Here is a 27,613-nt window from a genome sequence, read left to right on the forward strand (position 1 = left end):
AAGCACCATCTCATATTTGAAATCCATTATTCTAGACCCTTTAAAAATAAGAAAGAGCTCCATTCCAATTCTATTTTTACAAATAAAATACAAAAAAGAGACTCCACAGATTACCCAAAGGCACTGGAAAGTTCTTGTCAGGAACTGGAATTGAACCCTGATCTGTTCATACCTACCCCAAGAACATCATCTGTCTTAATTTATCATGATTCACAAAGCATACAAAGAAACAAAACTTAGGTCTAAATATTAATATTAACACTCTAATTATCCAAACAGTCTTTCAGTCAGAAACATGAGAAGAAAGTAGGTGTAGCCTGCTCCTGAAATCAGTCATTAATACATATATGTAAATTATGACCCATTATTGTATTGATGTGTAGAAAATAATTTATTTGAAATACATTATAAGGATAGTTGAATGGTTTTGCACTGTATAAGCACGTGACCTTAGGATTTTGCCCTACGGCATGGACCAGCAGTTCCATCTCCTGCTTTTCCTTTTCCATTAATTTGAAATAACAGATCATGTAGTGCTGTCTTGTATTTAGTCTCTCGATCTTCTCATAAATACTGTTTCCCCTAGATACTCCTTTGCCTAGTTCATCATAATTTATGGGTTTCTGGATTTATTAGAAATAGCACTTCTTACTGTTGGCTTGTGGATACCCATATCCAGAAAACTATAGCAACATTATTCCAGAATACATCAAATAAATATATATATGTATAAATAAATCTACATTAATAAACAACTATGGATACTCTTTTCCGTTTTCTTATAGTTATTTTCCTCTTTTCAGTTGCTTCAAAGAGGTTGTTTGATCACAGCAGTATTTAAATCACTTTCAATAAATTGTAGATAACTCCCCAAGACACAAGAATGGAGATTCAGATGCATCTTCCTTCAGTTGCATCTACACTTGGTGTGAGCCATATGATAACAGTGAGAAGAGTTACACTGCTATTAAACAATCTGAATCTTACAGAACACTATCTGTTCCTACAGCTCACTGTGATCAAATACTTCTGCACTAGAATCCTTGAATTATTTAAGAAATAAATATAAAGACAAGACTGTCGGTATACTCGAAGTAAATCCAGGCACTCAGCAATTAAGTTTCTATCTTTATCTAGTTTCTAGTCTCCATCTCTTTATAGAAGAGATGATACACAAAAGTTATTTCTACTATGTTTTGAAAACTCAAAATGTTTTAGATAGCCTAAGAAAATATATATTTTGTCAGGTGCTGTTACTTACTTGATTTTTTCCAGTTTTTCAAAAACCAGTTCTACTTCTAGCTTTGCAAAAATTTGTCTAGACATAATCACTGCACTATGTACTAGCATTTCTGAAATTAGCAAGTTTGCATTAATTTACACAAGCAGAAAACCAGACCCACTTCATGGCAACAGGTAAACCATGGCCCATTATCTGCCAATCTACTCTCCAAAATGGTAGCTGTCTGAAGTAGGAACATAAGACATGACAAGTCTGTAAATTCATCATATTTGTAATTCCTCTTGCAGTGATAGCATATTCTCAAGCTTCTGTTGAATGATTTTCAGGAAATGATAAACAAAATCTTCTGATTTTGTTATTATTATAGTCTATTCTGTCTGCAAGTTCCTAAAAACCCTATGCTGTTGTCATGGTTTTGTAACTTTGCTATTGGTATTCCACATCATAACATCATGGACAAAAGAGAAGAACTACGTATCCCAGAGGACCTCACGGTCAGAGAAGGAAGATACATCACGGAAGATACGTCATCTGGTTGCGTGCGGTCTTCTTCACTTTCGCTTGCTTCCAGGGAGAGGAGTGGGTGTGCTTCCAAGCCGTGCGCCTTCATCAAGTAGGGCTTTCAGTTTTGGAAACTCTCTCACTCCCTCTCTCTCTCTATCGGTCTTTCGCTCTCTCTCATTTCATTTGATTTATTATCCTTACTTCCAATTAGATTGTATTATATCGTGTCATCTTGCATTCCAACATCGTAGTTAGTAAAATAAGTTCTCCTTCTTAGATCGTTGCTGCTGCTCCGTTTTTTTGTTTGTTTGTTTGTTGGTTGGTTGTTTTTTTTTCCTCAGGAAACCAGGGGGGCCTGCGAGCCTACTGCCCCCTGTCACGGGCACAGATCTATCTAGATAACTCCGTGACAGCTGTTTATGCTCAACCCCAAGATAACAGTCTTTTCTAAAACAAGCTGTGAAATTTAAATAGAGCTGCAGAGTAAAGCACACTGCTGAGTGATAGCTATAGAGCAATATTATATTTGCTCAATTTCGTATTAAGAAATAAAATTTCCTTCTGTGAAAAATGAATAAGAAAATTAAAAAATCATTTTACAGTAGCAGTTACACCTTTAACTTTCACAATAAACAAGATCTAGAGTGAATGAGGGCATATCGCCAGCAGTGAGACACATGTACGCACAGTGGCTGAGGTGAGGCCAGACGCAGTAATACATTCATTGTGCGTTCACAATGTGTCAGTGCATTCATTGGTATTTGTGAAGTGTTTTGACCTCTCAGTGCGGCAGAGTATTTTTGCCATTAAAGAAAACCAAGCTTGCATAAATAATATATTATACATACAAAAATAATGAGAATAATAATTCCATTGTTCTCAGAATCCAATAAAGCTTTGATAAAATTGTATCGCTAAGTTGTCCCACATGAAAGTGGAAGGGCTTAAATTAAATCCTTTTAGTTGCATACTCCGTAGGAAAACCCAAATACACTCCAGTCCTAAACGCAGAAGAGCTTAACAGGACAAGTCACTTCAATAGAAAGTGAGGGAAAACATGGGAAAGATTAGAAGTGAAATCAAACAAGGAAATAGAGGGAGAAAAGATGCAGTTTTCCTCCGTGAACTACCCAACCGCTCTTCATTCATTTCAAACCTTTCTGTTGACTAAATAAAGCATTATAATAATTCTTTCTCCATTTTCAGCACAGAAATTCTATTATTTGCCTTCTTAGGCTTAACAACTTCAGAAAGCTATATGCATTACACTCACTCTAATATCACTCTACTCTGTGTAAGGCTACTACATTCTACGGCCATGTATCAGCTTTAATTTCAGTGAAGAGTCTGTGAAAGACAAAACTGTTTTTCTTTTGTTATCTCAACAACTGGTTTGTGAGGCCTTTCTGATGATAAGACTGACAACTGTGAATTATCTAGGGAGGTAAGTGGTGGGTGTCACCATAGAATCATAGAATCACTTTCAGAGAAGTAGTATTCCTAACGTCCAGCCTGAACCTTCCCTGGCGCAGCTTGAAGCCATTCCCTCTAGTCCTATCACTAGTCACACGAGAGAAGAGGCTGATCGCCAGCTCACTACAACCTCCCTTCAGGTAGTTATAGAGAGCAATAAGGTCTCCCCTGAGCCTTTTCTTCTCTAGACTGAACAATCCCAGCTCCTTCAGCCGCTCCTCATAAGGCCTGTGCTCCAGACCCCTCACCAGCTTTGTTGCCCTCCTCTGGACACACTCCAGTGCCTCGATGTCTTTCTTACAGTGAGGGGCCCAAAACTGGACACAGTACTTGAGGTGCAGCCTCACCAGTGCTGAGTACAGGGGGACAATTACTTCCCTGTTCCTGCTGACCACACTATTTCTGATACAAGCCGGGATGCCATTGGCCTTCTTGGCCACCTGGGCACACTGCTGGCTCATGTTCAGTCTAGCATCAATCAATACCCCCAGGTCTATTTCCTCTACACAGTCTTCCAGCCACTCTGCCCCAAGCCTATAGCGTTGCCTGGGGTTATTGCGGCCAAAGTGCAGGACCTGGCATTTGGTCTTGTTGAACCTCATCCCATTGGCTTCAGCCCAGCTATCCAACCTATCCAGATCCCTCTGTAGGCTACCCTCAGGCAGATCAACACTTCCGGTCAGTTTGGTGTCATCTGCAAACTTACTGAGGGTGCACTCAATGCCCTCATCCAGGTCATCAATAAAGATATTAAACAGGACAGGCTCCAGCACCGACACCTGGGGAACACCACTCGTGACCAGTTGCCAGCAGGATTTAACTCCATGCAACACCACTCTCTGGGCCCAGCCCTCCAGCCAGTTCCTTACCCAGCCAAGAGTGTATGTGTCCAAGCCACGGACTGCCAGCTTCTACACGAGAATACTGTGGGAGACAGTGTCAAAGGCTTTGCTGAAGTCTAGGTAGACCACATCAACAGCCTTTCCCTCATCCACCAGATGGGTCACTAGATCATAGAAGGAGATCAGGTTGGTCAAGCAGGACCTGCCCTTCGTGAACCTATGCTGGCTAGGCCTGATCCCCCGGTTGTCCTGCACATGCTGCGTGATCTCCCTCAAGACAATCTGCTCCATAATCTTCCCCGGCACTGAGGTTAGGCTAACAGGCCTTTAGTTCCCTGGATCCTTCCTGCAGCCCTTCTTATAGATGGGAGTCACATTGGCAAGCCTCCAGTCTTCTGGGACCTCACCCGTCAACAAGGAGCGCTGATAGATGATGGAAAGTGGCTCAGCTATCACCTCCACCAGTTCCCTCAGCACTCGGGTGAATCTCATCCAGTCCCATGGACTTGTGGCAGTCCAGTTGGAGTAGCAGGTCTCTGACTGTTTCCTCCTGAATTGTGGGGGGTTTAGTCTGCTCCCCAGCCAAGACTGCCAGGTCAGAGAGTGGAGAAACCTGAGGATATCTAGTCTTTTAAAAACAGACGTAAAGAAGGCATTCAGAACCTCTGCCTTTTTCTTATCCTCAGTGGTCACATTCCCAGCCTCATCCAGTAAAGAATGGAGATTTTCCCTGGGCCTCCTCTTACTGTTGATATACTTGTAAAAGAGTTTCTTGTTCCCTTTAACCCCAGCAGCCAGGTTGAGTTCAAGCTGGGCTTTTGCCTTTCTGATTTTCTCCCTGCACACCTTAACAACTTCTTTGTATTCTTTCCAGGTTGCCCATCCCTTCTTCCACAGGAAGTAGATTCTCTTTTTCTCCTGGAGCCTCAAGAATAGTTCCCTATTCATCCACGTCAGGCTTCTTCCGTGCTGGCTCATTTTACGGCTCAGCGGGACAGCCTGCTCCTGCACCTTTAAGACTTCCTTCTTGAAGAGCAACCAGCCATCTTGTACCCCTATACCTCTAAGACTGGACCCCAGGGGACTCCCCCTACTAGTCTCCTGAACAATTCAAAGTCTGCCCTCCGGAAGTCCAAGGTAGCAGTTTTGCTGTTCCCCCTCCTGACTCCACCAAGAATCGAGAACTCTACCATGTTGTGGTCACTCTGTCCAAGACAGCCACCAACCTCCACATCTCCCACCAGACCTTCTCTGTTTGTGAACAGCAGGTCTAATGGGACAGCTCCTCTCGTAGGTTCTCTTACCAGCTGCATCAATAAGTTGTCCTCCATACATTCCAGAAACCTCCTAGACTGCTTCTTCTGCAATAAGTTGTATTCCCAGCATATGTCGGGGAAGTTGAAGTCCCCCATGAGGACAAGGGCCGGCGATCGTGCAGCTTCCGCCAGCTGCTCGTAGAACACCTCATCTGTCTCTTCATCCTGGTTTGGCGGTCTGTAACAGACACCCACCAGGATGTCTGCCTTGTCAGCTCTTCCCCTGATCTTTACCCATAGGGATTCAACCTTATCATCCCCAGTCATAAGCTCAGTAACTTCAAAGCACTCTTTAACATAGAGAGCCACGCCACCGCCCCTCCTTCCTTGCCTATCCTTCCTGAAGAGTTTGTAGCCATCTATTGCAGCACTCCAGTCATGGGAGCGGTCCCACCAGGTTTCCATAATGGCAACTAGGTCATAGCTTGCCTGCCGCACAAGGGCCTCCAACTCTTCTTGTTTGTTGCCCATGCTGCATGCATTGGTATAGACACACTTTAGCTGGGCCTCTCACCTCTCCCCTAATCCCATTATCGCTCCCCCAGGCTCATCTCTAGCAGGCCTGGTTTTATCCCCTTTCCCCCTTCATATCTAGTTTAAAGACCTCTCTACAAGTCCCGCCAGCGCCTGGGCAAGGATCTGTTTCCCCCTTTGAGACAGGTGATACCCATCTACAGACCTCAGGCCAGGTGTCGAGTAGACAGTCCCATGATCAAAGAACCTGAGATTCTTGTGTTTGCACCAGCCTCTCAGCCATGTGTTTATGCAATGGGTTTTCCTGATCATTGCATTGTCTTTCCCTGCCACTGTAGGAATACCTGCAAATACTACTTGTATGCCTGCATTGTCAACTAACCTTCCCAGTCCCCTAAAATCATTTAAATAGCCCTCAGGCTTCTGTCAGCAACCTCATCGCTGCCGGCCTGAACTATCAAAAATGGATAGTAAGCAGAGGGGCAGATGAGACCAAGAAGTTTTCTAGAAATATCCCTCACCTAGACCCTAGGGAGGCAGCACTCCTCCCTACGGGTAGGGTCAGGCCGACATATTGGGCCCTCTGTTCCTCTCAGGAGGGAGTCACCTATGACTATCACCCTCCTTTCTTTTCTGGAGGAGGCAGTCTTTAAGCATGGAGCTGACCTCCTCACCTTAGTCACACTTGGAGGCAGTCTTCCCACCTCATCCTCACTCACCTCTCCCTCCAGTTTCAGGGCATCAAACCTATTACCTATCAAACCTATAGAGACACCTGGGGAACTGAGGTAGGTCGGGGTGGGGGTCGCCTGCGTCTCTGAGCTGGGACCTGCTGCCGTTCCTCCTCTCCTCTCTAGTCAGCTCTCTGTGCTCGGCTGCAGCAAGGGAGAGGGTCCACTACGGTGCAATCTCTACATCTTTCTCTCAGAGTCACTCCAACAGTCAATCTCCCACTCACACTCTCTGATAGTTCTTAATCTCTCCACCTCCTCCCTGAGCTCCACCACCAGGCTGAGCAGTTAATCTACCTGCTCGCACCTCACACAGGTGGCATCCTTCCCATCCTCCCTCGGCAGCAGCAGGCTCTGGCACTCCCTGCAGCCAGAGACCTGCACGGCCAAATTTCTGGGCAGGCACTCTGTCTGGGTCGCCAGTCTTCTTGGTGCAAGCTCGCTGCCTGGTAGAGACCATGTTCAAACTGGTGGTCTTTGCTCAGAAGAGCTGGTCTTCTGAGCAAAGACAAAAGAAAAGAAACACTCACGTGTCCTGCCACAAGACCCACCACCCACACCTGCTGCTACAGTATCGTATGGGCAGTGTGGGCTGTGCTCACACACTGACCTCCCTTCCTGTTAGCAGTGGAAAGTAAAACCCTTTTCTCACCCTTTTCTCACCTAGTGCGTTAAGGGGGTGGAAGCTAGCTTCAGCCCTACTGAAGAATGCTTCTAGCTGCACAGCAAAAGGTCAAGGTCAAGGTCAAGCTCACGAGATAAGAGTAGGCAGTGCCAGCTCCACCTTTGCTGGCTCAGCAGCTCGCCCACAAGCTGCCAACCCCCCAGCACCGGTACAGTGCTTTTGCTAGCTTCAAAAAAGTCCTAAAAAAAGTTTTTTTGGTTGGCCTTTTGCTTTAGGTCCCTTGTCCAGCGCAGTCTGCCACAGTACTTCTGCTTATGACTGTAAAGATAAACAGAAGCAAGCACGCTTGGAGGGGCTGATCACTGCAAAAGACAATACTGCTTGTGCATGGCAATGAAGGCACCACTCCCTGCTGGCTCACCTGTTGGACCAGGTATGTCACACTAACAGAGAAAAGAAGAAAAAAAAAACAGAGAAATGGGGATAAAAGGTCCTCACTAAACTAAGGACTTTGGAGAAGAACTCCCAAAGAAAGTTTTGATGCAAGAATTCCCCGAAGGAAAAAATCCTCTTTGGAAGAAACCCCCAGGGCCTGTTTGCTGCAAACCTGGCTTTTTCCCATCCCCCACAGTGACTGGTTGAGTTCCTGAGATCGACAAACACACTGCAGACCATGCTGGACCCGCGGTGATTACTATCACTGTTGCTTTCTACACCGACTCCTTGCTTTTATTTCCCCTTTTCTATCACCTGTCTTCCCTTCCCCATATCCCTAAGCAACTAGGATTTGTAATAAACTGGTCGGGCTACCACTTGACCCATTGTGTCTTAATCTTGCCATCAGGAATACATATATTAAAAGAACCTCCTCTCCCTCTTATAAATTGGAGTGAGACAGAGTCCAACAATTAAGCTTTGGAAATCATACTCACCCCAGAGGGCCATAAAGATGGAGAAGAAGACTGTGGCAGGGTTGTCAAATAAGTGGCTAGCTCGAGCTGTAGAACATGCAGAGCTGAGGTTCCAGTAATCACAGAACTTGTCACAGAGAGGGCACATGGTGAAGCTATTACGCTGGTCACACATTTCCTTACTGTGAATGATAAGTGCATGAGTTCTTAGAGTATTACTACTCTGAAAAAGGTTGTACAATACTGATATCAAGAAGCAATTCATAGCTATTACAAGATATTTTCAGTATGTGGCTTACAGTACTCGGGAGGAAAAGCCCATCAGCTCTGTGTCTCTTAACAGCACACTGCCAACCTCTGTAACATTAAAGTACTGATAAACACCTTACCAGCAAGAAATTAAAAACAGTGTCCAATCTAATAAATCAGTATATACTTTATTAGTGATTTTGTGAAGACTGCACTAAAGATTGGGATTAACAATAGCAGAAGAAAATAATTAAAACACAATCAAAATGGAATTTGCCATCTCTGCATTCAGCTACATGATTTTATATAGATCAGATTTAAATTAAAGAAAAAGAATTTTGTAGTGGCTGGAATGGAAATTCTATGGGTTCTTATCTCATTTGCCCCTGACAAAACAAATTTTTATATGACAGCATAAAAATCCACATCAAATATCATATTAATTTGTGTATTTTTGTGCATATTACTGGCCACATGATTCTACATAAAAGCCAAATCCAACATGCAGGCATTTTAGTTATTCTCCGTCATGGACATAGATTACATCTACAATATCATTTGCAAGAAAGATACACTAGGTTGTTGTAGAAGTGACACACAGGCATTGTACACTGTCCAAGTGTCTCATTTTTAGGAAAGATGTTATATTTCCCATTTGCTTTGAAATTTGTCTCCATTCTGAATTTTATCTTGAAGGATATTTATAAAAACAGTGGGTGTTCACCTAAGATAAGACTTAACACAAATTCTGGTCTGTACTACCATTTACCATAAGGTTTTGGCTAAGTTCTTAAAGTGCACCTAAACGAATACATTTTAAGGGTATTCAGATACTGTGTCCACAGTGGTTTCAGAAAATGAAGTTCCTTCACTTTTCAGGATTCTCAACACAATTTCCCCACAGTTACAGGGCTCTATGGCTGAATAGCAAAAATAGCTTGCTTTTCTAGCATAGAGTGCAAATCTAATTTTCAAACTTAAATAAATAAATAAAAGCTGTAAATCTTGTTGTCATGGTTTTATGATTTTGGGTTACTGGTATTCCACATCATAACATCATGTAGTGCACTGGGAGTTAAAGTGTTAATGCTCCGGTTCCGGGCAGCTGTCCGGAAGAGAACTACATTCCCCAGAGGGCTTTGTGGTCACACAGGAGATATAAAATCTGGCAAAGTCACCTGATGTCCCTTTCTTCCCCCGACTCTCGCCCCGACCGCACGCATCTCCTCAGCACTACTGTAAGGCCTACAGCTTTCAGATACTCCTTCTGTCATTGCATTTGATTTATTAGCTTCAATTCTAATTATATTGTATTATAGTGTGTTATCTTGCATTCCAATACTGTATTTAGTAAATTAGTTTGTTTCTCCTCAAATTGTTGCCGCTGTTTTTAATTATTTTGGGGTCCCCTGTTTCCCTTTTCTAGAGGTGAGGGTTTTGTGAAATCCCTCCGCACCACTAGTCACGGAACTGGGCTGAAGCAGCCCATAAACTGTTGATACTTGTAAAAACTTAAGTATTTAATTTCTACCCTATTTATTCATTTGCTAAGCCATATTTCCTTTCCCTCCTTTACAACATTTGTTCAGCTACCCTCCAGAAAACATAAAATAAGAGACTAACAAATAGAAAAATCTTTTCTTTAAAGTCATTTTAATTTCTAGCCTTATTTACTCTGCATTTCCTCAGTGTCTACAAATAATTTAAAAATCATTATGACTATTTCTTTAATACACCAAACCTTACTTGACAATCCTGAATAAATATGCTTTCAATTTTTTCATAAGGTTTATATGTGAAAGAACTTCATTCCTGCAGACTCTCATTCAAATGAATTGACTCCTGAAAACCTCATGTGTCCTTACCCAAGACTGTGACCTAAGGTAAAACTTGCAGCGTTTTCATCGATAGCTGGTATGTTGTGATAATAGCTGCTTCTAAATCGACCGCCATTAGATAGTACTTTTTCTATTACTTCAAATGAAAAAGAGCTACTCAAACTGTAGTATCAGTATGTTTTCTATTATAAAATTTGAATGGCATACAGCTATTAGCAGTTATCATATAATTAAAATCCTGCTCTATTTTTAAAGGCAGTAGAGGGTACTGAAGATATATCTTCGAGATAAATCTCATTTCATTTTTAATGCTACCACAAGCCTTCCCACAGACAAGCACAGCTCATCATTATTTATTTAGAACAAGAAAATGCAATCTAACTTAGATTCATCCATTACCTATCAGCAGTAATGTTCTACTGCAGAGTGATTTGCTATTAAAGTTGCCAATTCATTTGAATGAATGCAAGAACTACCACAATAAATGAGACCAACAGCTCTATTAAGCCAGTATGCTGTCTCTACCAAGAGTCAGTCCTAGATGTTTTTTTTTTTTTTTCCTCTCTGTGAAACAGACTTTGCTGCATCAATTTTCATAGAATCATAAAATTACCGGGCTGAAGGTAATCAAAGGATTGTTGAGTCCGACTCCCAGTCCCTGCACAGGACCACCCAGAACTGAAACTTGATGTCTGAGAGGGTGGTTTAAAAGCTTCTTGAACTTCAACAGGGTTGATGCCATGACCACTGTCCTGGAGAGCCTCTACCAGTGCCTGACCACACTCTCAGTGAAGAACCTTTTTCTAATACCCAACATTTTCCTCCCAAGAAAACTCCACATCCTGTTGCTGTCACCAGACAGAAGATACCAGCGTCTGTCACCCCTCTCCTCCCATGAGGAAGCTGTAGACAGCCATGAGGCCTCCCTTTAACATCTCATCTTCTCTAGGTTGACCAAGCTAATGGACCTCATCCCTTCTCATATGTCTTGCTCTCTAGACTCTTGTACCCCTCCTTTAGACACTCTCTAGTAGTTTAATGTCTTTCTTGTATTATGGTGCCCAAAACTGCATGCAGTAATCAAGGTTAAGCCACACCAATTTTGAGTAGAATGACTTTTATTACGTATTTGTAGTGGAAATGCTACATCATGGCTTGAACCAATGATTGAGCACCAGGTAGGAAAATAGGGCCAACCCAGGCGAGCTTAGTTGCAAGTTATGTGCCTGAGTGACTGGAACGGGTGGGGCCAGGATCCAGGATCCTTTTAAGGGTTGGTGGTTGAGGCAAGGGTATCTCTCTGGAGATCAATGCTTATCTGGGGATCTTACAGGCCTTCTGAAGGCGAGGACTTTCTTTCTGTTATTTCTGCACCTAATTCTATCATATCTAAGCAGATCCTCACTTGCTGTAGCCTAAGACTTTGCTGCTCTGCCATCTTATTACTCTTTCCATCACCTTGCAGTGTTGTATCTGGACAAAGAGCGCAACAATAAACTTTCTAATTGTCAAGATAAATTCTGTGGATATCTAATCTGTTAAATAACATTTATCTTACTTGTGCAAATAACTTGATTTTACTAAGATGAACAAAGCTGTCCAAGACATGGTATTTCCACTACCTTCTGTGAGTTCTGAACTTTCCCAGCAGTACATAAATATGGATTCATAGAAAACAATTGGATGGCATAAAAAAGAACTTACAAGTAGTCTGATACTTTGATCCATGCTTCTTATAACAATGCTGTGGACTTACTAAACATTTTTACATCAGAATCTGCAATACTGAACAGACAAATGAATGTTAGTCATTCAGATGTCTCATTTACTCAATGGATGTGCATTTCCAGTGCCAAAGTGTTGTTAATGCTGCATCACTATACTTCAGGCTTGTTCAAAGCAACGCTTCTCACTAAGGTTTACAATAGAAAAAAAGTGCAGTCACAACTTTCAAGTAACAAAATCTCTTTATAGAGAAGCTTACCTAGGAATGTCGCTCTCAATTGTTATACATCCATAAAGAAATACAATAATCCCAACAACTGAAGATGGAATGAGGAATTCTGTATATAAGCCCAGCCATGCAAAATAAAGTCCTATTTTTTCTCCAAAATACTTCCTGAAAGAGAAACAAGCAAAAGAACAAAAAAACATATGCCAAGGGTATCATTTTTGAAATCTATTTCAGTTTCTTAACAATCTTCTAAATTTAAAATAATAACTGTCAAAGACACAAATGAAAACTCGGAGTATCTTGAAGTTAGTACCACCAAATGAAGTGGATGATTTGAGTAGTTTGAAGCACTTTGCACTGAGAAGTTAAAGAGAATCCTGTTTCAGTATAATGTGTACTCAAGATCTGCTCAGAAAAAAACTACCTCTTACGTCTTTGAACTGATGTCAGTGAAATACTCCTCACTTCCATCAAAAATAACAGTATTTCACCCAAATGTTTGGCAGAAAATGTTGGAAAGGATTCAGTTCTCCAAAAAGCACATCCAGGTGAGCCATCATTCTTTGCTTCTATAAATCCTCCTGGATTCATTTGGAGACTAATGTGGAAATAAGATCTGTAGGAACATACTGACAACATCCTCTGATATCTTTATAGAGTAATAAACTTGAATTTTGATTAAAACAGGAAGATTTACTTGCATATCTAGTATTTTCCTTTTAGAAAGAATAAATATTTTTTTTACAAATGAGCAGACTATACAGCTGGTTCAAAAAATAAAATAAAATAACTCCTGCTCCGAGGAACTGATTATTGTTGATACTGATAAATGTGTTGTTACTCAACTCAACATCTTCATGACTTACCCCAAAAGCAGCAAAGTAAGCACAGATGAAAATCTTTGATCTTTCCAAAATACTGCTAGGACTGATTACAAACATTACAAAACACCAAGAAACTCAGAGAGCTCAAGAACTTGGCAATGACAATAACAGCATTAAATTGAGACTAAATTTATATTAAATACGTGCTGGTTTGAAGCATATCACAAGCCAGAGAATAAGATGGAAGAGTGCTGGTGAAAAGACAGTTATGTACACAGGGCATGTCATTGCATCTAGCCAGAAAAACATACATTCATCAAGATGTATAATCCCACTTATAAACTGACTCTAAGTTCCCTGACACTAGGAAAATTTTACCCAGACTTTGTATTCCTTATTTAAGTTATTCCTAACAGAAAATGAGATTTTTGCAGGCCTGGGACAAAGACTGCAGAAATAAGTCTATTCTGACAGAAACCAAAAATTCACACGTGGAGCCACGCTAAATGCCTTTCAACAGCATAGGTAATGCTGAAATTTTCTATTCTGAAATATCCTATTCCAGAAAATAACTCTTAGGGCAAGCCTGCTCCTGCCACAAGAGAGACAGCAAAAGCACTAGAACCAAGAAGGAAAGAAATGGGTAACATTAGAAGCCTCCATAGTCAAATTTACAGCTCCCATGAAAGGACTAATGGTTGAAACAGTGGATTTTTTTGTCGCTACTGTTCCTTCTGCTGTTCTCATACCATCACAGCTGCAGCTAGCTTCCCATTCCTAAGCTCTCACGTAGGAAAGAGGGCAGTGCTGTCATACTTATTTCAGTGTTGCCTTACATGAATGCCTATATTTTATATTTATATTTATATTTATATTTATGTTTATGTTTATGTTTATATTTATATTTATATTTATTTATAAACCAACAGACCTGGTTTATCACTAAGGGAGGAGATACGCAATCCTAAAAGGGAGAATCAAATAAAAACACTTAAAGGTGATACACAGACAGTGTTAGTCTTCAGTATGAAGAATCAGAATATCAGAATGCCGTAGCTTGGAGAACATGTGCAAAAGCAACGCAAATTTCATTTCCATGAAAGATATACAGACATTACACCAGAAATTTGCAAGATTGTAATAAGCAACAGACTATGTGAATTATCAAACAATGTCATGACAGAATGACTTCAGTGGCACCAATGTAACTAGATATGTTTTTCAATTCAAGAAAACAATTTCCACAAGTAGAGCTACCTAATTCATCTCTTGCTCAAATGCCTTTTTGTAGAATCATAGAATCATTTGAGTTGGAAGGGACCTTTAAAAGTCATCTCATCCAGCTCCTCTGCAATTATGTTAATTGCATTAACATAATCCTGGATCATCTGCAGCCGAAACAAGTTACTCAGATACCAGTCCAGCCTGATCCTGAATGTCTCCTGGGATGGGGAATTCACCACCTCTCTAGGTAACTGTTCCAGTGCTTCACTATCATTATGGTAGAGCTGCAGTGAAGGCAATTTGTTTGCTGATGATGGATTGGATCTACTAATGAAAAGACCCAGCCTTAGGCTTCCATGGAAGTGTGAAGCCCATTCCTGCCTTCAGGAATGATGAATGGTGTGCAGGGGAGCCAATCTCTTGCCTCCAGAGGGAAGAAATTAAACAAGATGAGTGATAGTGCATTTTTTCACATAGCTTTATGCTGCTCTACAGGCAAAAGAAGCAGTCAAGGGAGGCAAAACACAGCCCCACTGTGTTCTTCCGGAATGATGCTGAAGCAGGGAAGGTAATGCTGTTTCCTGCAACCTCCAGGAACTGTCCCAGGTCCCAAAGTGGTGCAGGGATGAGCATGTATGTATACAGGCACACACACACATGCACCCAGGGGAAAGTCTGTTATCTTCTTCACGTAGACTCATATCAACACTTCCATTACATCATAGTACACTGCTAACAGCAATAGAATTACCAGTAAGATATTTTAAATATATTAATGTACTGCTGGGGGCAGGAAAGATATTGACCCTCTGTGGTAACCAGAAGTGCTGCTACTGAATAAATAATATATGACAGCTATGGTGATTTTTTCTTTTGTTTTTAAAAACTTGTATTTCTTTGTTAATCACTAATACACATATTTCCAAATGCACATATTGCTGGTTACCACCAGCATCTTTTTAGGTAAATACAAGTTGGAAGTAATCAACCTCTCAGCAGTGATTTTCAGCATCTCACTGCATGCAGATCCTGTTTTGTTTTTGTTGCTGTCTTTGCTTTTCGTTTTTGCAGAGAATAAGGTGTCCAAAAAAAATGAAACCAGTAAAAACATGCCTCTTGCAGACCTTTCTGTTTTCAGCAACAATAGCCTCATGTAGTGGAATTCCAAGGTACATTCCAAGCCTGAACAAATGGGTGGGCTACGTGAGTGTGTGGGTGCCTGGAGGCGGGGGGGATGGTCTGGAGCCACCCCTTCTGTCTCCGCAATGCTTCCTGTGCAGTCTGAGTCTGTGCGGGTCCCCTTTTGCCCCCGTCCTTCTCTCCGGTGGCGGGACAGTACAAACGGGGGAGGGTCACATTCCTCAGCTCTTCTGTTTCTCCAAACTGTTACCGGGGGGGGGTGAGTTAATTTATTTTTGATATCTTTTCCTATTGTGCCTATTTCTCAAATAAAGGCTCTGTCATTGCCTTCATTTGTTCTACATTTTGGCAAGCCAGGAAGCCAAATATCTTTAAAGACACCCAATTATAAGCCTCATAAAATAATTACCATGGCATTTTTGAACAATATCATGGGATGGTTGGGATGGGGAAAGACTAGGCCTATGAATGAAGTTTTGCCAGGGCACATCCCAGGATTCCTAGGATCCCCGTATCATGGGATTGCTTTTATCGTTGAAAAATGGAGCCCCCTATGGGATGGAGGAAATGTTCAGGAGTCCCCAGCCCGCCTGGCTGAGTATTTCAATAGTCTAAACAAAATATACTCACTACTCAAGAATGACAGTTAGCTGCCTCCACAGTGGCATGGTCACTGCTGATGACCTTGAACCAGCTAAATATAACTGAAGCAGCTCTCACTGATGAAAATCAACTATTGCATGACAGTACTGAAGAACTGGAAAGACAGGTTATAATTTTGAGAGGGAAAAAGCCTAATCCCTTCATTTCCCTACAAAAAATCCGGAATATCTCTCTAGAAATTTCTGGGGACCCTGTACAAGAGAATCTACATGAACTGGACTCAGTAAATGAAAGCACTAAAAAGTCAGATCTTGAGGCTCCACTAGAGCTAGATCCCTTTGAGATCCAATCAGTTGTAACTCAAAAAAAAAAAACACAAAAAATAAATGCAGGATAGGCCAGCAGGGCTGCCCCCTGACCAGTGGCCTCCTGCCCAGAGCACACTACATGTAACAGTTCGCCCATACACAGCAGCTGAATTAATGGATTTAGTACAGTGGTTTAGACAAAAACCAAGAGAGAGTGTACCAGCGTGGTTGCTCCAATTATATGATATGGGGGCAGAAAGCGTTGTGGTGAATGGAACAGAAATTTCAAAACTGGCATCCATTACCACTCACCCTGCCCTCAGGCAGAGACTATATGCAGCTGTCCAACATAATGAAGAAAATTGTTCACTGATTACACGGTTAATGGCCGCATGCCGTGCAACATGGACAAATAAGAGTGATATACCATTAAATATCGGCCTATGGTCCTCTGTGGAGGACTTGCAAAACTACATTCAAGAATTAGGCATGAAGGAGGCAATCTATGAGGAGGATTTTGAGAGCTCAGACATGATGAAATTTTCAGCAGGAATGAGGGACCTCATCCTGCAGCAAGCTCCACCACATCAGTATGGTACTTTGGTATCCATACTGAATCCCCTACCGGCCTCAGAGGCCATAATACAACAGGCCACCCAATTGGTGGCAGATCTGGGGGAGACAGAGAGCCTAAGGGCCAGGCGCAATGTCCAAATGGTGATGGAAAAGTTGAACATCCACCCACCACCACGATCTAGGAGACCTGCCCCTAATGTAATTCAATCTGGACCCATTTGGGTCTCAAGAAAACAGATGTTCAGTGACCTGATTAGGGCGGGAGTTCAATTTCAAAAGATTGATGGACAGCCTAATCAGGTCTTATTACAGCTATGGGAACAGTTATCAAACAGTCAGAGATTCCAACGCTCCCCTAAAAGGGAAGGAGTTAGACTCATGGAACGGATTCCTCAAAACACGTGGAATCTAGAAGACTTCATAGGCCCATCAAAAAAACATAAACCTCAGGTGGCCTGAGCAGCTACAGTCGAGCCATCAGAGGAAGAAGACATAGGGATTGCAGAGCTGATGGCATGACAGAGGAGCCAAAATTCACCAAGGCTAGGGTCTCTAGAGGAGACCGGAGACCCTACATTGAACTAAAGATTCATTGGTCCCAAAAGAATGTGCAGTGGGTTATGGCACTAGTAGATATTGGGGCAGAAACATCAATTATATATGGTGACCCAAACCAATTTTCAGGCTCTAAGGCAATGATAGGTGGGTTCAGGGGGCAGATGATCCCCGTAACCCAAACACGGTTGAAACTGGGGGTTGGGCGTCTACCACCCTGGGAGTACAAGGTGTTTATCGCCCCAGTTCCAGAGAACATATTGGGGATAGACATCCTGTTGGGTCTGACTCTCCAAACCACTGTGGGAGAGTTCAGATTAAGGGAAAGATATAGTAGTATTCAGGCGGTGCAGGCAATCATAAGGGGTCATGCAAAAATTGAACCTATTTGTTTGCCACAACTGTGCCAGATCGCAAATACAAAGTAATATAGCAGGTGGGCAAGAAAAAATTACCAAGACTGTGCACAGCCCATACAACTCCCACACATGGCTCGTCAGGAAGTCAGATGGTATGTGGCGAATGACAGTAGACTACAGAGAACTAAAGTTATGCCACTGATCCATGCGGCCGTACCCAACATTGCCTCCCTCATGGATACATTAAGTAGACAAACAGAAACATACCACTGCGTTCTGGATCTAGCAAATGCATTTTTCAGCATTCCAATTGCTAAGGAATCTCAAGACCAGTTCGCACTCACATGGGAGAACAGGCAGTGGACTTTTCAAGTTCTACCTCAGCAGTACATGCATTCACCTACTTTTTGTCATAATTTGGTGGCATGTGACATGGCAAATTGGAACAAACCATCTACTGTCAAAATGTACCACTACATCGATGATTTGATGCTAACGTCTGACTCAATCGAGGCATTAGAGAAGACAGTACCATCATTAATTACTTATTTACAGGAAAAAGGATGGGCTATGAACCCACAAAAAGTACAAGGACCAAGGCTAACAGTTAAATTCCTGGGCATTTTCTGGTCAGGTAAGACTAAGGTGTTACCCAGTGCAATCAGTGATAAGATCCAAGCGTTCCTGGTTCCCACAAAACCGAAGCAGTTGCAGGAGTTTTGGGGTATATTAGGATACTGGTGGTCCTTTATTCCCCACTTAGCACAACCACTAAAACTTTTATATCGATTAACAAAAAAAAGGCCAAGTATGGGATTGGGGTAGAACAGAACAAGAAGCCTTCCAGCAAGCAAAAATAGCTGTTAAACAGGCCCAGATGCTGGGTATATTTGATCCAACCCTTCCAGCCAAACTAGATGTGTATGTAACCCAAGGGTTACATATGGGGGCTGTGGCAGTGCCAGAGTTCTGTCTGAATCCCAGTTGGGTTCTGGTCACACATTTGGCATGGAGCAGAAGAGAGATACAGCATGGTTGAAAAGCAGTTATTGGTTACCTATTCTGCATTGCAAGGAGTAGAACCAATAACTCAGACTGCAGAGGTTATTGTCAAAACAACTTGACCAATTCAGGGGTGGGTAAAAGACCTAACCCACATTCCTAAGACCAGGGTGGCCCAATCACAAACAGTAGCACGCTGGGTTGCCTATCTTAGTCAAAGAAGCACCTGTCATCATCTCCACTGGAGGAAGAACTTCAAAAGATACTTGGGCCAGTAACATATCACAGCGAGACACCTGAGGAAATAGTGGTTGCTTGTCCAGAAAAGAGTCCTGCACAGGAGGGGAAATACCCTATCCCAGAAGATGCCTGGTACACAGATGGATCCAGCAGAGGGAACCCAAGTAGGTGGTGAACCGTCGCATACCATCTCTCAACTGAAACTATATGATTCGAAGAAGGGGATGGATAAAGTAGCCAGTGGACTGAGCTACACGCGGTGTGGATGGCGATAACTCAAGAGCCTGGCAACAGCGCACTAAACATCTGCACAGATAGTTGGGCAATCTACCAAGGGCTCACACTCTGGATAGCACAGGGAGCCATTCAGGATTGCATGATCCATGCCCGACCTATCTGGGGCAAAGATATGTGGCCTGATATACGGAATGTGGTTAGGCACAGAACTGTATGAGCATACCACGTCTCTGGACATCAACCCTTGCAGTCACTAGGCAATGATGAAGCTGACACACTGGCTCAAGTCCAATGGTTGGGAGGTGCATCAGCAGAAGACATAACCCACTGGCTGCAGCATAAATTACAACATGCAGGACAGAAAACGATGTGGGCAGCAGCTAAAGCATGGGGGTTGCCCATTCAGTTACCAGATATTGCCCAGGCATGTCAGGACCATGATGCTTGCTCACAAATGAGACTAAGACCTCTGCTGGAAACTACGGCCCATCTTGCTAGAGGACACAACCAATTACAGCGATGGCAGATTGATTATATAGGTCCCCTTCCTCGATCTGAGGGGGCCAGATATGCCCTAACTTGTGTTGATACAGCAAGTGGACTGATGCAAGCCCATCCTGCAGCAAAGGCAAAACAAGCCTATGCCATTAAAGCTCTAACTAGGCTGATGGTGTCATACGGGATTCCTGAGGTCACTGAGAGTGATCAAGGTACACATTTCACAAGTGCAACTGTGCAGAAGTGGGCTGAAGACAATAACATCGAATGGTGGTTTCACCTGCCCTACAATCCAATGGGAGCAGGCCTAAGAGAAAAATATAATGGGATCCTGAAGGCTGCTTTGAAGGCAGATTCACAGTCCTTGCAGGGGTGGACCAAGAGGCTTTATGAAACCCTGCAAGACTTGAATGAGAGACCAAGAGATGGTAGACCCAGTGCTTTAAGAATATTGCAGACAACTTGGGCCTCCCCGCTTAGGATACAAATTACAGGACTAGGACACCTCACTCAAGCTGCAAGTTGGCACCATGGATAATCTTCTGCTTCCTGACCCTGAGGACCTAGAGCCTGGGAGACACAAAGTAAAATGGCCTTGGAAGGTGCAAGCAGGACCAAAATGGTGTGGTCTCCTTGCACCTTGGGGGAGATTGTTAGAGGTTGGGAGATCAGTAAACCCTTCAGTAATCGGTGCATGGCCAGAAGAGGTAGTAGTTGACACCCCTGTTTTCATTGCAAAGGGGACATTAATCATGTCCATGTGGCAAATTAGAACCCCCCCTTTGGTACCTGATATAGTGACTCAGCCACAGATATCAGGCCAAAGGGTGTGGTATTGAAGACCAGATGTACCTCGATACAGGAGGAGGTGTTAACTCAAGACTGAAATACAGCCTGCATCTTACCATGGAGGGCAGACCTACCCCTCCTCGTACCTATTAAACATACGTTTTACTCTCCTTGAGTTTATAAGTTCACACGATGGCTCGCAGGAGCAACATCACTCAAACATGTCCATGAGGAAACACTGTGACACCCTGTGATGCACTGTTGAACTTTTGGGAACTGGTGAGCATGAATCAGAAGTGCTACTGGTCCTTGAAGAAGATATGCCTCGAGAAAGAACATCAAGTACTGGCCCAACAGAACCACAGAAAAGACTGCCAATGATTTCCTTTGTTGTCTTTACATTGTATATTGCAGCGGGTGTTGTGCATGCGTCGCGATGTGCATTGTGTCTTGGGCCACCAGGTTGCAGAGGCTCACCCCCTACCTGCTCAGTCATTGGTTCATGCTGTGAAGGGGTGGAGTGTAGTGGAATTCCAAGGTCACAGCCTAAACCAATGGGTGGGCTATGTGAGTGTGTGGAGTATGTGGATGCCTGGAGTGGGGGGGGGATGGTCTGGAGCCACCCCTTCTGTCTCTGCAATACTTCTTGTGCAATCTGAGTCTGCGGGTCCCCCTTTGCCCCCGCCCTTCTTTCCAGTGGCAAAACGGTACGAACGGGGGAGGGTCACATTCCTCAGCTCATCCGTTTCTCCAAACTGTTACCAGGAGGGGTGAGTTAATTTATTTTTGATATCTTTTCCTATTGTGCCTATTTCTCAAATAAAGGCTCTGTCATTGCCTTTGTTTGTTCTACACCTTGTCAGCCCTATTTCAAACAAACAGCATATGCAACACTTTTTATCTTTGCAAATGTGCTTATTAAAACAAAAATTAGCCCTGAATAATGAATTATCATTTTCTGAGCCTGTAAATATTTATAGCTCTTAAATTTGCAAACCTTACCATAATTATTTGGTATTATTTTATATCACCTTGCCTCTGAGGTCCATTACTTCACCTTTTAGTTTAAAAATAGTTTTCCAGAAAAAGTACCTTCTGAACATTTTGTTTTCTCCCTAAATAAATTATTACACTAATTGTTTATCAGAAAACTGCAGACTGACAGAGAATTAAGAAGAAACAGAGGAGCCATATTTAATTTTAGTTGATAGAACTCAAGACAAAAAAAATGAACAAAAGAAATCAAGAGCAGAAGTTCCATATACTACAAAGGTCGTCACTGAAAATTCATACAATCAACACATTCTTCTGTACTTCCCTCCCTTATATACATATTGCCAAAACAAACGAACAAACAAACACCATCCACTCTTTGAACAAAACTTTATAAACTATATGAACGGAATGACATACTAGAGGACAACTAGTGCCTTCTGAAGCACTTGATCTACTTTTCTTGTAAGACTCCAAGAATGAGCTTAAATGCCATGCTAACGACTGGCATAAAATCTAGACTACTATAAGTGATGAAAAACAGGCATTCTCAGTGTTTGAAAGTGAAATCCAGAGTATTATCCATTAGATTGTATTCATTTTTATACTAATGTTAATACCACCTCACTGGCTTCAACTTTTTACCCTGGCTGGCTTAATTTTCTTTCCAGGTTAGACATTCTATGTCAATACATTCTATAGTCTAGTAGATAATTAATACATTCTATAGTCTAGTAGATAATTAATTTTCTATTGTGCATTAGTTCAGCTTTCGTAGCTATTCTTTGTAATCACATCTGCAATCCAAGAAAGTCAAGATCCTTCATTTATGAAAAGATCAGAGAGAGCGAAGAATTTTAAATAAGGGATGTAAATATCACAAATTCATAGGGGGGTTGGAAGAGACCTCTGGGGATTATCAAGTCCAGCTCTCTTGCTTTAGTAGGTTCTCTACAGCAGGCTGCACAGGAAAGCATCCGAGTGGGTCTTGAATTCCTCCAGAGAAGGAGACTCTACAGCATCTCTGGGCAGCCTGTTCCAGTGCTCTGTAAATTTCATATTTGTATGGAACTTCCTGTTTTGAAGTTTTTACCTGTTTCCCCTTGTCTAGTTGTTGCACAGCACTGAAAAAAGCCAGGCTCCACCATTTTGACTCCTTTACTTCAGCTATGAAATCCCCTCTCAGTCTTATCTTCTCCAGTCTGAACAGTCCCAGCTCTCTCAGCTTTAATTCGTGTCTTAGTTTCAGCTGGAATTGAATTGTTTTCTTCAGAGTGTCTGGTATGACATCTGGTTTTGGTTGTAGGAGAAAAACAATGTTGATAACGTATCGATGCTTACAGTTGCTGCTACGCAGTGCTGTACAAAGCCAAGGCCACTCTCAGAAAAGGCCTTGAGGAGCTAGGAGGGAACAGTGTTAGGACAGCTGACTTAAACTGGTTTCATATCCCCAACCAGCCCTTACTTGTTAGTAAGAGCAAGGTTCACCAACACAATTCTCCTCATTGGCTCCTCCACCACTTGCACCAGAAAGTTATCCTCGATACCCTGCAGGTACCTGTTGGACTGTGAGTGCCTAAGTGCATTGTTTTTCCAACAAGTGTCCACAAGAATGAGTGCTTGAGATTGTGAGACTACTTTCAGCTGTCTGTATAAGGCCTCATAAACTTCCTCCTCTTGATCAGGTGGCCTGTAGTAAACACCCACAGCAGTGTCAACCATATTTCTCTCCCCTTACTTCTCACTCACAAACTCTCTATTCATTTGATGTTTATCTCTAGGCAGAGCTCAATAAATTCCAATTGTTTTCTCACATAAAGAACAAGTTCATCACCTTGCCTTGCTGGCCTGTCTTTCCTAAAGAAGGCATAACCGTCCGTGATAGCAGTCTGGTCATGCAAGCTGTCCCACAACGTCTTTGACTGCACACAGATCATAGAATCATATGATGGTTTGGGTTGGAAGTGATCTTTAAGATAATCTAGTTCCAGCCTCCCTGCTATAGGCAGGGACATCTCCCTCTAGACGAGGTTGCTCAAAGCCATATCCAGCCTGGCCTTGAATGCTTCCAGTGGTGGCATTCACAACCTCACTGGGAAACCTGTTCCAGTATCTCACCACCCACACAGAAAATAATTTCTTCCTAATATCTAGTCTAAATCTACCCTCTTCCAGTTTAAAACCATTTCCTCTCATCCCTGTTGTCCCTCCCCAGCTTTCCAGTTGGCCCCCTTCAGGTCTCTAGTTCTTCCTGTTTATTCCCTATGCTGCATACATTTGTGTACAGGCAGTTTAAGAAAATTAGAACAGGCTGTGTATTAATAGGGGGGTTCAAAAGGATTCCTCATAGCTATAATCACTGTTGAGCAGGCTGGCTTTATGATTCATGAGGGAAGGTCCTGTTTAACTAACTCAGTTTCCTTTTATGACAAGGGGGTAACATCAGGTTGGCAGTCAGACATCAGCAGGGTTCCCAAGTGCTTCATTTTAGAGACAGTTCTCATTAAAGTTTTCATAAATTACATAGAGGTAGGACTAGGAGTGTTCTGAGCAAGTTTGTTGGTGATACTAAGTAGGCAGATCTGTTGACTCCCTTGAGGGTGGAGAGGCGTTGCAGAGAGATCTAGAAAAATTAGAGAGCTGAGCAATCACCAGCCAAATGAAATGTAGTAAGAGTAAGAAGTGCCATATTCTGCTTCTTGGCTATACATACAGTCTGGGGGATGAGATGCTGGAGAGCAGCCCTGCTGAAAGGAATTTGGGGATGTTGCTCAACAGCAAGTTGAACATGAGTCAACAGTGTGCCCAGGCAGCCAGGAAGGCCAACTGTATCCTGGGGTGCATCAACCACAGTACTGTTAGTCAGTCAAGGGAAGTGACTGTCAAGCTCTACACTGCAGTGTGGCCTCGTCCTGAGTACTGTGTGCAGTTTTGGGTGCCAGAGTACAGAAAGGATATAAAATTGTTACCGAGTGTCCAAAGGAGAGCTGAAGATGGTGAAGGATCTAGAGAGGAAGACACATGAGGAGCAGCTGAGATGCCCTGGTTTCAGCCTAGACAAGAGGAGAATGAGGGGAGACCTCATCACAGCCTATGGCTTCATCATGAGAGGGAGTGGAGGGGAACATGCTGATCATCGCTCCCTGTTGTCCCACACCAGATCCCAAGGGAATGGTATGAAGATGTGACACGGAAGGTTTGAGATGAATGTCAGGAGAGGTTCTTCACTGCGAAGGTGATAAGATTGTAACAGGATCCCCAGGGAAGTGGTCATGGTACCAAGCTTGCTGGTTCAAAAAGCATCTGGACAACACTCTCAGATATGTGGTCTGATTTTTGAATAGTCTTGCATGGAGCCAGAAGTTGGACTAGATAATCCTCATGGGTCCCTTCCAACTTAGGATGTCCTATGATGCTATGATAATTAAGAGGAGAACAACTTTCTTCAAGGGTAAGATGCATGATAAGAAAAGGAATTTTGACAAGTTTTTGTACACTTACTTAGTATCTTCTCTCATCTACACTGGGGTCAGACCAGAATTTTTTCTCTTACAGACAAGACATTACTCGTGATCTGTGCTGATCTGGTAAAAGAGGAGAATCGAGACCAGAGTTTTCCCTGCGTCAGTAGCTAAGTCACATCCAGCCCACATGTATCCAAATAAAGCTCACCACTAATCCTTTTCAGAATATGAGAATAGATGGCCCGCTGAACAGTGTCAGAAAAGGAATATGCCTTCTGTATTACATTCTCTGTTGAATGTTCTTTATGGATAAAGAGACCTTTTACTGGAAAGCTAGGCACAATGAGGATATGATGTACGGAATTATAAAAATGATAATTTTTAAGTTTTTGAGATGTAGTAGTGTCAGTCTTTAACTTTATGCAGTATTTGAAAGGATTAAGTTGATGATTACACTATTCACTTGATATCTGGATTTGACTGTCACATTCTTTGCCTACAAAAACTCTACATACCAATCAATCAGTGCAATAACCACGTACTGATAGGCACTTTTAGCAAGAGCAGGAGAGCAGTGTGTGTCCCATCACTTAGCCTTGAGAACTCGTGCAATACCACCTATAAACATTCAGTGTCTCTGTTGATAAATCAGTCAAAACCTGACAATCAAAAATGTCACTAGACCTCCAAATCTGGCAGACTCAAAATTCACAACAGATAGCTCAGATACCTGAGGCTGAGTCAACACTACTCTGAAGCAACAAAGGTTACTTATGGAGAAGGGAGTACAGTTTCACAACAGAAACATTTCAGCTCACTATGTGAAGTGGTATGAAAGGAATAAATAATTCATTCAGTTAGGCATATTGTTCTTTTTCTCTCACAAGAAGCTCTAAAACCGAGCAACCTATTTAAATTGACATAGTGAATCAGCATTTCTTTCAGACTGGCAGGAAGTTTAACCACTTTTTTTCTTCCCTTTTTTTCATATTTTTTTAATGGCCCTTAGCACCTACTGATGCTCTTCCAGATTTTCTCTGGTGCAAATGAGAATTTTGCCCAGGTTCATACATACTTAGAAAAAATGTGAGGTCATTGATATTTTATCTCTTTCCTAATCTTCAGTATTCACAAAATAGTTTCCATAAATTTCTAGCTCATCTAGTTTAATAGAAGTTCAAGTTCAGATTCTTTATTCTTTTTATAAATGATTAACTTATAACCAGTATTTCTTGAAAGATTTCTTGCTCTTCAGATTCATATAGGTGAGCCTCACTACAGCCTCTGAATTCATTTCATGTAATAGATTCTGATGGCAATTTATCACTACTGTCAGATAGACACCATATAATGGATAGTTGCACAATTTCCCATAAAAGACAGGTATAATAAATTCCTATAATAATTACACATAAGATAACTTGAGGCAGTCATTCTTAGGACTATCCTAATACTATAGACTTAAGATAATAGGAAATTTATAAAATTTTATTTTAATTTTTTAAATTTAAATTGCCAGTTCTTAAGACATCTGAGACTGTGACAAATGGAAAGACAAACATATTTAAATGCAGCCTATAAGTGCAATTAAATGCATTTTCTTCATAATTTCAACTGCAACTATTTCACCAAGACAATAATACAGAGTAGCAGCCATCACCTTCTCTGTACTGCATTAAAAACATCTTTTTTTCTGTTCTCAGTGATTACTGTGGAAGTTCAAGTATTTCTCATGTTCGAAACCTTCTTTATGTGGGTGCTTATAGGGAATAATTCTTACATTATGCTCTGTTCATAATCTGGGAATCTTGTTTATGTTCACCATTGAAGCCAGGTGTGTCAGGGACCCAAAAGGTCCTGGCCAAAGAATGATTTTGAGTTGGAACAAAATAATTCTGACAGAGAACATAATGGGTTGGCTACATGACTAGAACCATGGTCCACATGACAGTTTTAAGGAAAGAGGCAGTTGCAGCTAGAGCCACTTATCTTGTTTTGCTAGGGAGCTGACCTTGCTAGTCTATCTTGTTTTACAAGAACTTGTTTTTGGAAGCAAATGTTCCAACTGGGCTCTGCATCATGTGCTGGCCACACAGATGCAGTGTGCAAATGGAAAAAACCCTGCAGACCCTGGACAGAATAAAAGCAGGAGGGAGGTTGCAGTGGATTAGAGAGAAAAGTGCCACTTTGAAGCAGGGGACGCCCTATTGACACTATCTATTAAATCCACTGCAGGCATGTTCCTTCCCTTTCTCCTACTTGATGTTTCACCAATCTCTTAAGGGTCAGTAAGTAATAGTTCACTTGCTTAGGGAGTTTCTGCTTGCCACTTACTGAGATTATCTAAAGTAGATGCCTTGTGTGCGTGTGTGCGTGTGTGTGTGTGTGTGTTTGTCAAATAAAACTCGTAACCCTCGGTGCTGCTCTGAATGCTTAGCTTGCTTGCCTCTGCTTCTGAGACTCCTGTCTATTGGATCCAAACATACCCTGAAACAAGTTACTAAATCAAACAAAGGTATGATCTATCCTAATGCAACTTTATACAGAGACAGTTGAGTGCTTCATATAGAAAAAGTCTTAATAAAGGGTATGTCTCTAAATTACATGACAAGGGCACCAAAAATTCCAACTAAAATTAAGA

At 42.1% G+C, this 27,613-nt stretch overlaps 1 protein-coding gene and 1 long non-coding RNA gene across 3 annotated transcripts in view; one reads left to right on the forward strand and one right to left on the reverse strand.

Moving 5' to 3' along the window:
- Window positions 1-27,613, reverse strand: part of ANO2 (anoctamin 2) — a 203,288-nt gene that overhangs the window by 103,882 nt on the left and 71,793 nt on the right. The window contains exons 11-12 of the mRNA XM_046909597.1: window positions 12,191-12,325; window positions 8,141-8,301 (exon numbers count right to left, since the gene is read on the reverse strand). Of these exons, the coding sequence (XP_046765553.1) occupies window positions 8,141-8,301; window positions 12,191-12,325 (296 nt within the window). The remainder of the gene's footprint in view (window positions 1-8,140; window positions 8,302-12,190; window positions 12,326-27,613) is intronic.
- On the forward strand, window positions 1,787-11,718 carry LOC124417639. 2 transcript variants are annotated; one of them, XR_006933066.1, is made up of 5 exons: window positions 1,804-1,856; window positions 4,937-5,199; window positions 7,484-9,606; window positions 10,156-10,251; window positions 10,782-11,718. It is a non-coding gene; the product is annotated as an uncharacterized LOC124417639 (long non-coding RNA). The 2 variants fall into 2 exon arrangements; XR_006933067.1 differs by lacking the exon at window positions 4,937-5,199 and having other exon boundaries at window positions 1,787-1,856.

Source organism: Gallus gallus, chromosome 1, assembly GCF_016699485.2.
Source record: "Gallus gallus isolate bGalGal1 chromosome 1, bGalGal1.mat.broiler.GRCg7b, whole genome shotgun sequence".
NCBI classification, from domain to species: Eukaryota; Metazoa; Chordata; class Aves; order Galliformes; family Phasianidae; genus Gallus; species Gallus gallus.